At 39.3% G+C, this 14,382-nt stretch overlaps 1 protein-coding gene across 11 annotated transcripts in view; it reads left to right on the top strand.

Moving 5' to 3' along the window:
• ZMYND11 (zinc finger MYND-type containing 11) overlaps window positions 1-7,864 on the top strand; it is a 95,420-nt gene extending 87,556 nt beyond the window's left edge. For all 11 annotated transcript variants that reach the window (XM_036993705.2, XM_036993713.2, XM_036993712.2 and 8 more), the window contains one exon: window positions 5,485-7,864. In XM_036993705.2, coding sequence (XP_036849600.1) covers window positions 5,485-5,607 — 123 coding nt within the window. In that variant the 3' untranslated portion in view covers window positions 5,608-7,864. The remainder of the gene's footprint in view (window positions 1-5,484) is intronic.
• Window positions 7,865-14,382: the final 6,518 nt, after the last annotated feature.

Here is a 14,382-nt window from a genome sequence, read left to right as displayed (position 1 = left end):
CACTTTCAATCTTTTTTAATTTACTGAGGCTTTTTGTGGCCTAGTATATGGTCTCTTCTTGAAAATGTTCCATGTGAATTTGAGAAGTATGTGTATTCTGCTTTTGGGTGTAGAGGTCTGTAGATGTCTGTTAGGTCCATCTTTTCTAATGTGTTGTTCAGTGCCTCTATCTCCTTATTGTTGGTCTGGCTGATCTGTCCTTTACAGTGAGTGGAGTGTTGAAGTCTCCTAGAATGAATGCATTGCATTCTGTTTCCTCTTTTAATTCTGTTAGTATTTGTTTCACATATGTAGGTGCTCCTGTGTTGGGTGCATAGATATTTATAATGGTTATATCTTCTTGTTGGATGACCCCCTTATCATTATGTAATGTCCTTTATCTCTTGTGACTTTCTTTGTTTTGAAGTCTGTTTTGTCTGGTACAAGTACTACAACTCCTGCTTTTTTCTCCATATTAGTTGCATGAAATATCTTTTTCCATCCCTTCACTTTTAGTCTATTTATGTCTTTGGGTTTAAAGCGAGTCTTTTGTAGGCAGCATATAGATGGATCTTGTTTTTTATCCATTCAGTGACTCTGTGTCTTTTGATTGGTGCATTCAGACCATTTACATTCAGGGTGTTTATCAATAGCTGTGTACTTACTGCCATTGCCCACTTTAGATTCATGGTTACCAAAGGTTCAATGTTAATTTCCTTACTATCTAAGAGTATAACCTAACTCACTTAGTATGCTATTACAAACATCATCTAAATGTTCTTTTTTCTTTCTCCTCCTTTTTCTTCCTCCTCCATTCTTTATATATTAGGTGTCATATTCTGTACTCTTTGTCTATCCCTTGACCGACTTTGGGGGGTAGTTGATTTAATATAGCATTTGCTTAGTAATTAATTGTTCTGCTTTCTCTACTGTGGTTTTATTACCTCTGGTGACAGCTATTAAACCTTAGGAACACTTCCATCTATAGCAGTCCCTCCAAAATTGACTATAGAGACGGTTTGTGGGAGGTAAATTCTCTCAGCTTTTGCTTATCTGGAAATTGTTTAATCCTTCCTTCAAATTTGAATGATAATCTTGCCAGATAAAGTAATCTTGGTTCCAGGCCCTTCTACTTCATTGCATTAAATACATTATGCCACTCCCTTCTGTCCTGTAAGGTTTCTGCTGAGAAGTGTGGTGATAGCCTGATGGGCTTTCCTTTGTATGTGAGCTTATTTCTCTCTCTGACTGCTTTTAATAGTCTTTCCTTTTCCATGATCTTTCACATTTTAATTATTATGTGTCTTGGTGTTGTCTTCCTTGGGTCCCTTGTGTTGGAGATCTGTGTACCTCTGTGGCCTGAGAGACTATCTCCTTCCCCAGACTGGGGATGTTTTCAGCAATTACCTTCTCAAAGACACTTTCTATCCCTTTTTTCTCTCTTGGTCTTCCAGTACCCCTATAATATGAATATTGTTCCGTTTTTACTGGTCACACAGTTCTCTGAATATTCTTTCATTCTTAGAGATCATCTTTCTGTCTGTGCCTCAGCTTCTTTGTTTTCCTCTTCTCTAATTTCTATTTCATTTATCGTCTCCACCATATCTAATCTGCTTTTAAAAGCTTCCATTGTATGTTTCATTTCTGATACCGTGTTCCATAATGATTGGACCTCTGACCGGAATTGATTAGTGAGTTCTTGAATATTTTTCTGTACCTCCATGACCATGTTTATGATGTTTATTTTGAAATCTCTTTCGGGAAGATTCATGGGATTGCTTTCATTTGACTCTTTTTCTGGTGTATGTATGATTTTGCTTTGAACCAGGTTCCTTTAATATTTCATATTTGTATGTGGCACCCTCTAGTGCCTAGAAGCTCTACTTGGGAGCTGCTCAGTCCCTGGAGCAATGTTGGGGGTTGCAGGGGAGCGCTGTTGGTGCCTGTTCTGTGAGGTCTGTTCTTTTCTCCAGATATATGGAGTCTGGCACAGCCTTCTTTCCTGTTGCTCTTTCAGGATTAGTTGTATTAATCATATATTTTCATATTATATGCGGTTTTGTAAGGAGGTTCTGTCTCACTTTTCATACCATCTTTAATCCAGAGTTCTTTTTTTATTGGAAGATTTTTGATTACTCATTGAGTATCCTTACCAGTTATGAGTGTACTCAGATTTTCTTTTTCTTCATGACTTGCTGTTAGTAGGTTTTGTGTTTCTAGGAATTTGCCCATTCAACCAGGTTAGTTAATCCAGTTTTGTGGTGTGGCATAGAATTGTTAATGGTACTCTTTAAAATTGTTCTTATTTCTATAGAATCAGTACTAAGGTCCTCACTTTAATTTCTGTTTTTAGTAATTTGAGTCCTTTTTTTTTCTTTGTCCATCTAGCTAATGATCCTTTTCAAAGAACCAATTTTTGACTTCATTGATTTTTCTTTTTTTCTGTTTCCTATTTCATTTATCTGTGCTTTGATTTTTACTAATTTCTTCCTTTTTTTAGCTTTGGGTTTAGTTTGTTAGTTCTTTAGGTTACTTTTAGGTTACTGATTTAAGATCTTTTTTGTCTTAAGGTAGATATTTAGACCTGTAAGTTTCCCTCTGAGCACTGCCTCACTGCATTCTGTAAGTTTTTGTTGTGTTTTCATTTGTCTCAAAGTATTTTCTAATTTCTCTTGTGGTTTCTTCTTTGACCTCTTCGTTGTTTAAAGTGTATTCTTTAAATTTCCAGGTTTACTTTTTTATTTCTTATTTTGTCCTGGTGTGGTCAGAGAAGATACCTTGTATGATAACTACCTTTTAAAATATATTGAGACTTAATTTGTAAGCTCATGGATGGTCTATCCTGGAGAGTATCCCATGTACACCTTGAGAAGAATGCACACCCTTGTTGTTGAGTGGGGTGTTCTGGTTGTGTGCTGTGTTGTTTACACCCTCCACCTTCCTTATCTCTGCCTGGTTGCCCTCCATTATTGTGAGCAGTGTTGAAGCCCAGCTATTATTCTCTCACCTGTTAGGTCTGTTAGTTTGCTTCATGTATTTTGATGGTCATTAGGTGTATAAATGTTAATTGTTTCATCTCTTGCTGTATTGAACTTTTTAGTAACATAAAATATCCTTGTCTTTTGTAATGTCCTTTGATTTAAAGTCTGTTTTGCCTCATACTAGTGTAGCCACTAATTTGGTTACTATTTCCATGGAATATGATTTTCCAATCTCAAGTAAGTATGTTGGAGACAGCAACACTTGGATCATGTGTTTTTATCCATTGTGTCAGTCTTTGTTGATTGATTGAATTTCTGCAGTCTTTGTTGATTAATTGAATTACTGATAGCAGAGACCAGCTTCCTCATTGTGCTGTTTTCTGTATGCCCTACAGCTTCTTTGTCCCTCATTTCCTGCATTCCTATCATTTTTTGTGCTTGGATTTTTTTGTAGTGAAATGTTTAAATTCTTTTCCTTTTGTGTATCTTCTGTTGCTCTTTTCTTTGTGGTTACCATGGGATTTGCATTTGACACCCTGAAGTTTAACTTAAGACTCTAGTTTGAATTTGTAACAGTTTCACTTTAATAACATACAGTTACTCCTTTACAGCTCCATCCCCACCACTTTTGACTGTAAATGTCACAAAATTATATCTTTATACATTGTGTGCCCAAAAAATAATGCATTTAAGGTAATTTTTATCCCCAGAGTTACACAGAAAGCAAGATTTGGACCAAAACAAATTTATAGTGATACTAGCTTTCATACTAATAACTTCTTGTCTTTAAATATACTGGTCTGTTACATCATATAGAAAAACAAAAAATCCTGTTATAAGCCAACATTACAACAATACTAGCTTTTCTACCTGCCCATATGTTTACCTTTACTCTGGAGTCTTCATTTCTGCCTGTGCCTTCGAGGTCCTATTGTCTGCTGTCCTTTCACCTCACCTGCAGGTCTGCTGGGCAGCTCTAGTAGCCACCACCTCCCTCAGATTTTGTTTACCTGGAAGTTTTCTGCCTCTACTTTTTGAAGGACAGTTTTGCTGAATAAGGATTCTCTGTGGACAGTTATTTTTCTTTCATCATTTTGGAGGCTAGAAGAAAGGGGGCTGATACATATTCAAAGTTTCTGATGAGAACTCTGGTGATAATATATTGATGACCCTTTATACGTAACAATTTCTCTCTCGCTGCTTTTGACTTTGGCTTTCAGAAGTTTGGGTCCTTGTTGAGCTTCTTGGCTATTTATAGTCATACAAGTATATAGTCATCAACATCAGATTGGGCTGTTTACAGCCATTATTTTTGTTCGGCCCATCTCTCTGTCTCCGCGCCTGGGACTCTCAGAGTGAGCGCCGTGGTCCACTGCGTGGTGTCCTCCTGGCACCTGAGGCTCTCTTTGCTTCTTTTTTCCCCAGACTTGTTCATTTCCATTGTCCTGTCTTCTGGTTCAGATCTGCCTTTGAATCCCTTTATGAAATTCTACTTCCAGACTTTCTTTAGGGTTTATTTTTAATTAATATTTCCATTCTGTTTCCACGTTGTTTTCTTGACTTTTTCCACAGCCTCCCTTAGTTCTTTGGGCATCTGTAAGTCTTTGTCTAATGTATATGCCATTCATGTCTTCTCAGGAACAGTTTCTGTTGATGTTTGTTGAACACTGGACATTTGCATCTAATATAGTGGTAATGCTGGAACTCACTTTCTCCCCCTTAGGGTTTACTGTCCTTTGTTTATTGGGTGTACTGTTTTCAGCTGTCTCTGTGCCTTCCCAGGCCGTCCTTGAGCTTCCTCAGGCATGCACCCATGCTGCTCTCCTCCAAGGTGCAGTTGGGTTTGAACATCCTTATCCTCCCCAAGAGGAATAAAGGGTGCTGACCCTGGAACTCTCCTAGAATTCACTTCAGCTGGATGGGCTGCCCACCCCTGAGCACCTGTGAGCAGAAGCAACCATCAGAGCACAGGCCCCAATGTTTGGAGGACAGAGTTCTTTTTCTCCACTCTGGGGTGCCCACAGGCTGACCCAGGAACATGTGCACAGCCACCTGCCATGTGGCTGGGGGTTAGGTGGGCAGCTGATAGTGCATACAGAGCTGAAACTGACCAAAATTAACCACAGTTTACTGTCCAAGCCTCCCCTGGAGGTTGTAAGCCTTCAGTAGGCTCGAGAGTTCCAAAACCAGTTATTCAGACAGATTCTACCAGTGCTCCTGGTGTTTCCTGCTGTCATCTTCCCAGAATCCTCTTGAGACCATTCTGAGAAAATAGAAACTACTTATGTTTGTGTGCTCATGGAAATGACCCAGTAGAGGTGGAAAAACTTGATATGCCAGGTAAGCAAAGTTGCTGATAACTGACTCCATGCAGTGCCTCAGTGGTCCCATGTGTTTTGCCCTTCTGCTTAGTACAGGAAACATCTGATGTTCCTGGTGGGTGGGCTGAGCCAGAAAGATCTTTAAAAGCACAACTTTGCGAGTCCACATAGTAACGGTGCCCGTGCCTTCACTCCGTCCACAGTGCTACAACTGTGAGGAGGAGGCCATGTACCACTGCTGCTGGAACACATCCTACTGCTCCATCAAGTGCCAGCAGGAGCACTGGCACGCCGAGCACAAGCGGACCTGCCGCCGGAAAAGATGAAGGCTGCTCCTCCAGAAGTCGCCGATGGCTACTCTTCTCAGACACAGCGGTTTTTGTTTCCAAGAAGCCAAAATTGTTTAGAATTTGCTTCCCATTTTGCACCAGCCTTTAAACACTTTTCGTGGAGAAATTTTGCACAGTAGTTTAAATCTTTTGTTAATGCTCCTCCGGAGTTTTTCAGGGGGTAAAAGTAACATCAGTGGAGGGTATTATTTTAAATAAATTTTAATTGAGAGTTTGTTGCATTTTCAGCAAATTTTAAAACATTTTTAGGTTTTACAGAGATTTTAACCTTTAAACAACAGATCTTTAAAAAAACAGGTGAATAAAAGTGAGTTTAACAAGAAACATTTAAAGTAGATCTGAATGGAAGAACTACAGAACTGTTTCAGAAATAAAACATACTACCTTGATGTGGAATTTATTTCTTAACCTTGTTAAGCTGGTTTTGTTCAGCTTCATTTACTGTTTAAAGGCATTATCTGTTGGTTATGCCAGTGGGTATATGATTGAATTTAGGGAACAGGGTTGACACAGCAGGTGCTAGGCCTGCATATTTTTTCTTAAATATTTCCCAATTGTGTTTTTTCATTATTTCTTTTCAATATATAACTTTTATAACAAATTATTAGCTTTGATCTTGTAGTTTAAAATTGCAGGGAACTGGGGTAATCTTTTACTGAGCTGGATCTTAGAGAAAATGAATATTTAAATTTTAAAGTTTGCACATTTCATCTTTGTCCTAACATGAGTGCTTGTAACAAAATAAACAAAAAAGCCAAAAACTACCTTTATCCTTACATGAGATTATAGATGAGGCATACAAATTTCTTTAATGCTCTTCTCCCCGAATATCATCCGATGGCCTCTTCTCTGGTGTCACCTCGTATAGTGTAAGTTAATACTAAAAGGAAAGAAAGCACTTAAGTTTCACAGAAGCCGTTATGTTTGTAGTAATGGGTCATTGCTTACTAATGAACTCCATCACTGTACACAGAATGAAGAATAATGCATGTTAATTTTCTTGTATCAAAGATGCCGTGATTTGTAAAAAGTCTGTATTTTGCGGAATGTCTGGATTAAGAAGCATTACCAATAGGAATGGATCGATAGTTGAACAATGATTTTTTATAATAGATATATAAAATACAGCCAGGAAAACTTTAATTTTTTTTTTAACTCACAATTTATGTTTTTTTCAAAGACTGATCTTAGACCAAGTCAAATGGCCATTTATCATTTAGTTTTCTTTTTTTAGGATTAGCAAAATAATTTGTAAATATTTATTTAGACCATTGATATTTATTAAAGCAGTTACACACAATTGGAAGTGAAAGAATCAGGAGAAAAGCCTTTTAAAAAGTTTTCTCCAGGTTTGTCAAGGTCACTCTAAAGATAAAAATGTAACTAAGTCTTCTGTGAGCTAATCATCCCTCCAGTCCCAATGCAGTTGCAGATGGTGGTGACACAAGTTAATCGACAAGCTACTGCCTGGTGGTGCCCAGTGGCCCCATTTCCACATACCTGAATGATGTCATGACTGGGCATTCTGCCTCCCTCCTCATGGCCATGTGATTAGTCAGTGTTGCCACGGTGCCGGTGGTCTGACTGAGACATCGTAACCAACAACACTTACCTTCTCTGATTGTTTTTCAAGTTTTAAAACTTCGATCCACCCCTGTGAGAGCAAGTTATTGTGGATATATTTTCAGTGTAAAATCATTCCAGAGTATGTACTACTTAACTGATAGCTGCATGAAAGTACGATGCGTGTTACTTTGGCTCTTGTGTCTCTGTTGACACGGTTGCACATTTCCAAGTACTACAGCGTGAAAACTGTGTGTTAAAAAAAAAAAATTAAAAAAAAAAAGATCGTGGCCTGGTTTTGTAAAAGTTTTAGGTAAAATTACAATTGATTGTTTTAGGAATCATTATTAAAAATTTTCTGCAAATCATAAAGCTATATCAAAGTGTTGAGCTTAGCCACTATGCACATTGTAATTATTCATTGTGGCTGTCCAGTTCTATGATGCATTCTGGCATTTTGTAAGCTGCTCTGACTAGCAATATATAGATTCATTTAATGTGTTAACATTGGTTAATAAATGTATTTAAAAAAAACTTCCTTTAATAAACTGGTTTAGTCCATTTCCCTGTACTAGAACAAACACAAATATAGCTCATGTTGATCCTATACTGTAGGACATCCATTGGCAACTATTTAAACTTCATATAAAATCAGTGTGCTAAAAATTAATTCATGTTGAATTTACTTTTCTCAGCTCTCAGAAGAACTCAAAATACTTTCACCAGGTCTCAGAAAATGCAAATTTGACTACATAGCCTGTTTTCTTAACCCTTACACTAGGTTGAACATAGAGAAGATCATTCAGTGAACATTTGAAATTGGTCAGTTATCATCAATTTCATACATCTAGAATCAAATGCATCATCTCTCAACTTCTCCAGATGGTTCACAAGATGTCTCCTGACCAGACCATAACGCAGCAAGTGGCCCTGCCCCCTTATTTGCCTTCAGTAGCTAATTCAGTACTCAAACTTCTGACATAAAATATTGCTGGGCCCCACCCCCAGTGTTTGCACTGCTAACAGGTTCCCAAGTGTTGCTGATGGGACCAGCCTTCACAACCACTGCTTTCCTCATGAAAATAAAAGTCCATTATAAAAGAACATTGTATCTCCTCTTCCACAGCCCCTTGAAGACTTGAGGTAGCTTTAGTAAAGTCTTGCAATGATAAGAAATAGTCCCTACTCTCCACGAATGAAACTGTATAACTGAATGTATACTATTCATTGTAGAATGCTAAGAAAATTCAGAAGGCAAAGTGTAAACATTAATTAGTGCATTGGTTTAAACTATACTTGAGCTCCTACAGCATCAGTATTAGATACTGAGTATATAATAATGAACAAAACAGACATAACTCCTGTCCCCACGTGCTCATGTTCTAGTGAGAGTGTCAACCAAATACAATGTTCTGCTTAAAAACCAGAGTTAGGTGCAGTGATGGAAAAAACACAGGACTGTAGGATACAAAGCATAAATTGGAGGGGAAAGAATTATGGAAGGCTTAAAAAATGTATATGTAAGCTGAATCTTGAAAGGTGAATACGAGAGCTGAGGAAGAAAAGTATTCCAGAGCACCCAGTATTGGTTTGGGTGATACATTTTTCTCTTTCATATGTTTATTATAAACATGTAAAATAAGGAAAAGGTTAGAAAAATGTCTTACCTAGAGAAGTCTACAGGGTTAAGGAAAATAATTTCTTCTCAGGTAATGAGAGACTTGACATGGTTAAGGGAGCCACCAGGAAGATGCCCTGAAGAGGACGCCTGGCACAGTGATCCAGGAGACAAGGGCAGGCAGCACAAAATAGACAACAAAGACGTGGAGATAGACACTTGAGAAGTGTGTCAGTGACCAGGGAGAGCCAGACCAAGGGACATCATGCCAAGGATGAGGAGCAGCACCCGAGTGACCCCAGCAGGGCAGTGCAAGATGCCCCTCCTTGTCCTTTTTCAAAAAAGAATGAGATGTCCATCCATGAGCACCAGCACCATGTGCCAGGCACCTAAGAGGAGTGCATTCTGCCTGTACATCTAAAAACAGGCAAGCAGACCTCAATGTGGGCTGTGGAGCCAGTGGAGCAAAGAGCCTGCCTCAACCCTGCATTTTGCTGCAGTTGGGAAAAAAGCATGGAGTGTTGACCTGGGCAGATAACTACAGAAGATAGGGAAAACAAAAATCCAGCTGCACTAGGGGAGTTCCAAACATGCCATTGGAGAGACATAAGTCTGGATGCAGCAGAGATGGTAAGGACTTTACTAGTGCCTCCCTACCAAGGACAGACTGTGGGACTGATGCATCTGGTAGTAGCCTCTCCTAGGGGACAGGAGAGTCATGAGTGTCTGGCTACTCAGCTACCCCAGCTGGCTCTGCAGCTGGAGAACCCATTTCTCTCCAGTAGCACACAGGTACTGAAGTGGGACCCCATAAATGGCAGGAGGGAGGAGATGAGGAAAGAGGTAGAAGACTTAGCAAGGGGCATTAAAGAGATGCAGATCCCATTGACTGAACTACTATGAGCCTCTGGGGTACCACACCTGGGAGTTTCCCTGCTGGGTTCATAGGCATCTGTAATGCCCTGGGAGCTAAACCCACACCTCCCCTCCACTCTGGACCTGATGACTTCACCAGTAGACTTTACCAAACATTAAAAAAAAAAAACTAATGCCAAAGAAAAAAACTAGTACCAACTCTTCCCACTTTTCCAAAATGGAAGAGGAGGGAAAACTTCTTAACTTATTCTATGAGTCCAGCACTTCTAACACTTTCAGATTTGATTTGCTTTTTTGAGGATGTCTTGATGTTTTTGAGGATCTTGCATCTATGTTCATGAGAGATACTGGTCTGCAGTTTTCTTTTAAAGTCTTTTGTCTGATCATTAAAGTCTTTGATGACAAAGACAGAAGAAAAGAAAACCACAAGCAATATTCTTTATAAGCACTGATGCAAAAACTACCAACACATGCTAGCAAACTGAATCCATCAGGTTGTAAAAAGGGTTATACACTATGATCAAGTGGGATTTATTCCTGCAATAAATGACTTTATGCAAGGTTCAACATTAGGCAATATTAGGGTAATAGACCACAAAAAAACATCATCATCTCAGTTGACACAGAAAAGGCATTTGACAAAATCCAACCCCCTTTTGTAATTAAAAATAGAAGGAACTTACCTCCATATAATAAAAGCTATATATAAAAAATCCGCAGTGAAGATCACACTCAACGATGAAAATTGAAAGCCTTCTTTTAAGATCAGGGACCTGGTGATGCCCACTTTACCACTTGTGTGCAACATAGTTCTAGCCATCACATTAGGTAAGAAAAAGAAATAAAGGACAACTGAATTGGAATGGAAGACATAAAACAATCTCTGCTCACAGATGACACCATCTTATATTTAGAAAACCCCAAAATTCCACCAAAAATCTAATAGGATTCATAAATGAATTCAACAAAGTAGCAGGATACAAAGTCAATACACTAAAATCAGCTTTATCTCTATATGTGAACAATGAATAAAAAGAGGACATTTCTGAAGACAGTTCCATTTACAATAGCATCAAAAAGGAAAAAGATACTTAGGAATTAGCTTAACTGAGGAAGTTAAAGAGATGCAATGAAAGGTATAAAACATGGCTGAAAGAAAGATGATATAGGTAAATGGGAATGCATCCATGTTCATGGGTTAGGAGGCTTAGTATTATTTAGATATCAGTATTACCCAATATAATCCCTATCTTTTGCTTAAAAAGATAAACCCATCCTGACAGTGACTGTAATGGGGTTTGTGGGGGGGCGGACTTGGTGACATAATGTTACATAATGTTAGTTAAGTAATTGTAGATTAATGATAACAAAAAAAGATAAATCCATCCAAAAATTCATTTGGAATCTCAAGGGATCCCAAATAGCCATAACAATCTTGAAAAAAAATTAAAGCTGAAGAATTCACACTTGCAGATTTCAAAACTTAAAGTACCATAATCATTAGTGTGGTACTGACAAAGAGAGACATGTAGACCACAGGAATAAGAGCCCAGTAATAAACTCTAGCACATATATCAAATTATTCTTGACAGGTGTGCCAAGACCATCTAATGGGGAATGGACACTCTTCTCAACAAAAGGAGCTAGAAAACTGGGTGTCCATATGCAAGAGAATGCAGGTGGACCCTTACCTGATACCAATACAAAAATTAACTCAAAATGGGCCAAATATCTAAATGTAAGCCCTAACTTTATAAAACTATTAGAAGAATACACAAAAGTGTCATGATGTTGACTTTGGCAATGATCTTGAAGGGATTTTTGCACATCAGTATTTACAGCAGCTTTATGTGCCCTGGCCTGTAAGTTGCACCCTTCAACTGCTGGTCCTCATCCTTGGCTGCCCTGAATCTGGGCCCTGGTCAGGGAAAATAGACCATTAAGAACTCAGAAGAAAGGATGAGGGAAGGAATCAGAAAAGGTGCAAGGCTTGAAATGTAGCTGCCAGAAGCATTCCTGTTTGAAATTTCAGCAGCCCTGCATTTCTAGCGGGGTGAGCCTCCCCACCATCTGTGCTGAGCCCATGGTAAGAGCAGCTGGAAGTGAGGTGTGCTATCCCTGCCTTCGGCAGCTTTCTTGAGTCCCTTGTCAGTTCGGAAGTTATCCTTTCCTAAGTCTAGTCTTGGCACTGTTTATGCCTGTCTCTTGAAACAGCGTAACGGAAGCCAGGTGATCTAAAGAATGGCAGATACCTCCCAGCCCCACCTGTCTACACCTGCTGCTGTCTGTATGCACTCAGCTCAGGTCCCATAATTGAGCTTGTTTCTGCACATCAGTCCTTTCCCTCTGGCCTGCCCCAGGAACCATGGCCGGTAAGTGGCCACACCACTTAACAGCACTTTCCCAGGTCCTCCCTCATCAAGACTTCAGGAAGGCTCACATGGAAAAAACCAGCTGAGTGGGAGGAATAACATGGGATAAAAGTATCATGTGATCAAACATAAACTCCAAAAGCAAGGTAGATAAATTCAACTACATAAAAATAAAACATTTTAGCATAGCAAAAAAAGCCAATTAAAATAAAAACTGACAGAAAAAAAACATTCTCATCATAAAGGGCTGATCTCTAACAGAGCCCACAGCAGTCAAGAAGAGTCTTTAAAAGGACAATGTTAGAGACAGGCATGCCTTGGGGTGCTGTGTATTCGGTTCCAGACTGCAGCAATAAAGCAAATATCACAAAAAAGTGAGTCAAATTAATGTTTTGGTTTCACAGTGCATAAAAGTGTTTACACTATTCTATAGTATATTAGGTATGCATAATAACATTATGTCTATAAAAACAAGGTACATACCTTAATTAAAGAATACTTTATTGCTAAAAAGCGCTAACCATCATCCATGCTTTCAGTGAGCCATAATCACTGGTCACAGATCAGCAGTCACAAAACAGATATAATAATAAGAGAAAAGTCTGAAATAAATATTTGCGAGAATTGCCAAAATGTGACACACAGACATGAAATGAACAAATCCTGCCGGAAAAATGGCGATGACAGACTCGCTCATAGCGCAACTGCCAAAACCTGCAATTTGCAAAAACTGCAGTATCTGCAAAATACAATAAAGTGAGGTTGCTTGTAATCATCCCATACAGATTTAAATAAATGTATCAAAGATTTTACTTAACTCATTGAGGGAACAAGTAACACATCACATCTGGCTCCAAGGAGGATTCTAAGAATCCCACTTTTATAAAACACAAGGAATTCTGAAATGAATTTACAAATAGATGTAAAACAGGTATGTTCACAGGCCAATAATCAACTATTCATGGGACACAATCTGCATTTCTGTGGAGAAGACTAATTGGTGGTATTATCAGTTTTCTACAATTTAGAAGTTGTAAAGTAGCTCAAAGACAATAAAAGGCAGAGAACCTGGATGGTGAGCTATGCTGGACAATGGATCATCGTTTTTTGCTGATGTTTAAATCCTGAACAATATTTCCTCATAAGCTCAACCCTTGAGCTTATGAACAGTCACAAAAAGAGAAATACAAATGGCCTTTTGAAATATTTAAACAATAATCAGCCTTACTCATAATAAGAGAAAAGCAAAGTAGAACCACTCCTTTCTGCTGATGAGGCTGGTGAAGTGGAGCCATGCCCAGCTGTCTGGGATCCCTAGCAGAATCACTGGTGGGTTATACACTTGTTCACCAATCCTGTCCACCAGATTTACATGCTCCCATAAAAAATGAGCCACTTTGCATAACAGAAGATGACTGTTTACAATAGCAAAAGACTAGAAAAAGGTGGTGTGTCTGTTGACAGAAACGGAGGAGCAGTTTGCCAGAGCTGAACACTGCTGCTTAGACAAGGATCCCTAAGCCGGAAAGAAGCCAAGTGCAGCCAAGATGCTGCCTCTGGGCTGGAGGGAGCAGTGCTGGCTTGTTGTCACGGAAAGAAACACAAAACCAGTACAAACGTTACCTGTCCTGGGTGGTGGGGTGTGGAGGATTTCACAATTCCTCTTCATCCAGGTTCTATCCTGGGCCACGTGCCTGGGGTGCCCCTTCACAATGTCACTATTCCCCAAGAAAAACTATCTGGATTTTCATAATGTCCAGATGGTAATGGTAAGATGCTGGCACAAGTAGGTGTGGTGTTTCTCTCTCTTCCTGCCCTAATTGTGTTGTGCCCATCTGTGCGGAGGGGTCTCCTGTCCTCACGCACTGTGCCTGCCCTCTTTCTTGCTTCCCAGCATTGTTGTCATAACTAGGGTGTCATCCTCGGCAATCCTGTTTCTCCTGGAATGCCCACTTCAGTGCTTCAAACATGGTAGGGACTCCTTCTACACCATCTGTTTTACTCATTGTCCTTCCCTGAACTGCAAGGAGCTACCGATGCCCACAGTGGTGCTGAATGGAGGGTTTCAACAGAGACATCAGAAGGACAGGCCGGAAGCAGAGGGTGATAGGGAGAAGGGACTACATGTAAAATCTCCCCACAGCCCATCCTTCACATGACTGCACAGCACATCTGTCAGGCTGTTACTTGAACATCTGCCTTGAATTTTAAATGACCAAATGGAGGGGTTAATTATGCACATTACAAAGGATCATAGGGTCTTTAAATCACTTCTTCCCAAGGGCTTCTTTGCACACCCATAAACATTTGATAGAAAGTAGC

The sequence above is a fragment of the Manis javanica genome, chromosome 2, assembly GCF_040802235.1.
Source record: "Manis javanica isolate MJ-LG chromosome 2, MJ_LKY, whole genome shotgun sequence".
Taxonomy (NCBI): domain Eukaryota; kingdom Metazoa; phylum Chordata; class Mammalia; order Pholidota; family Manidae; genus Manis; species Manis javanica.
Note: the sequence above shows the minus strand (reverse complement) of the source record. Positions and strands in the feature narration are given on the sequence as shown.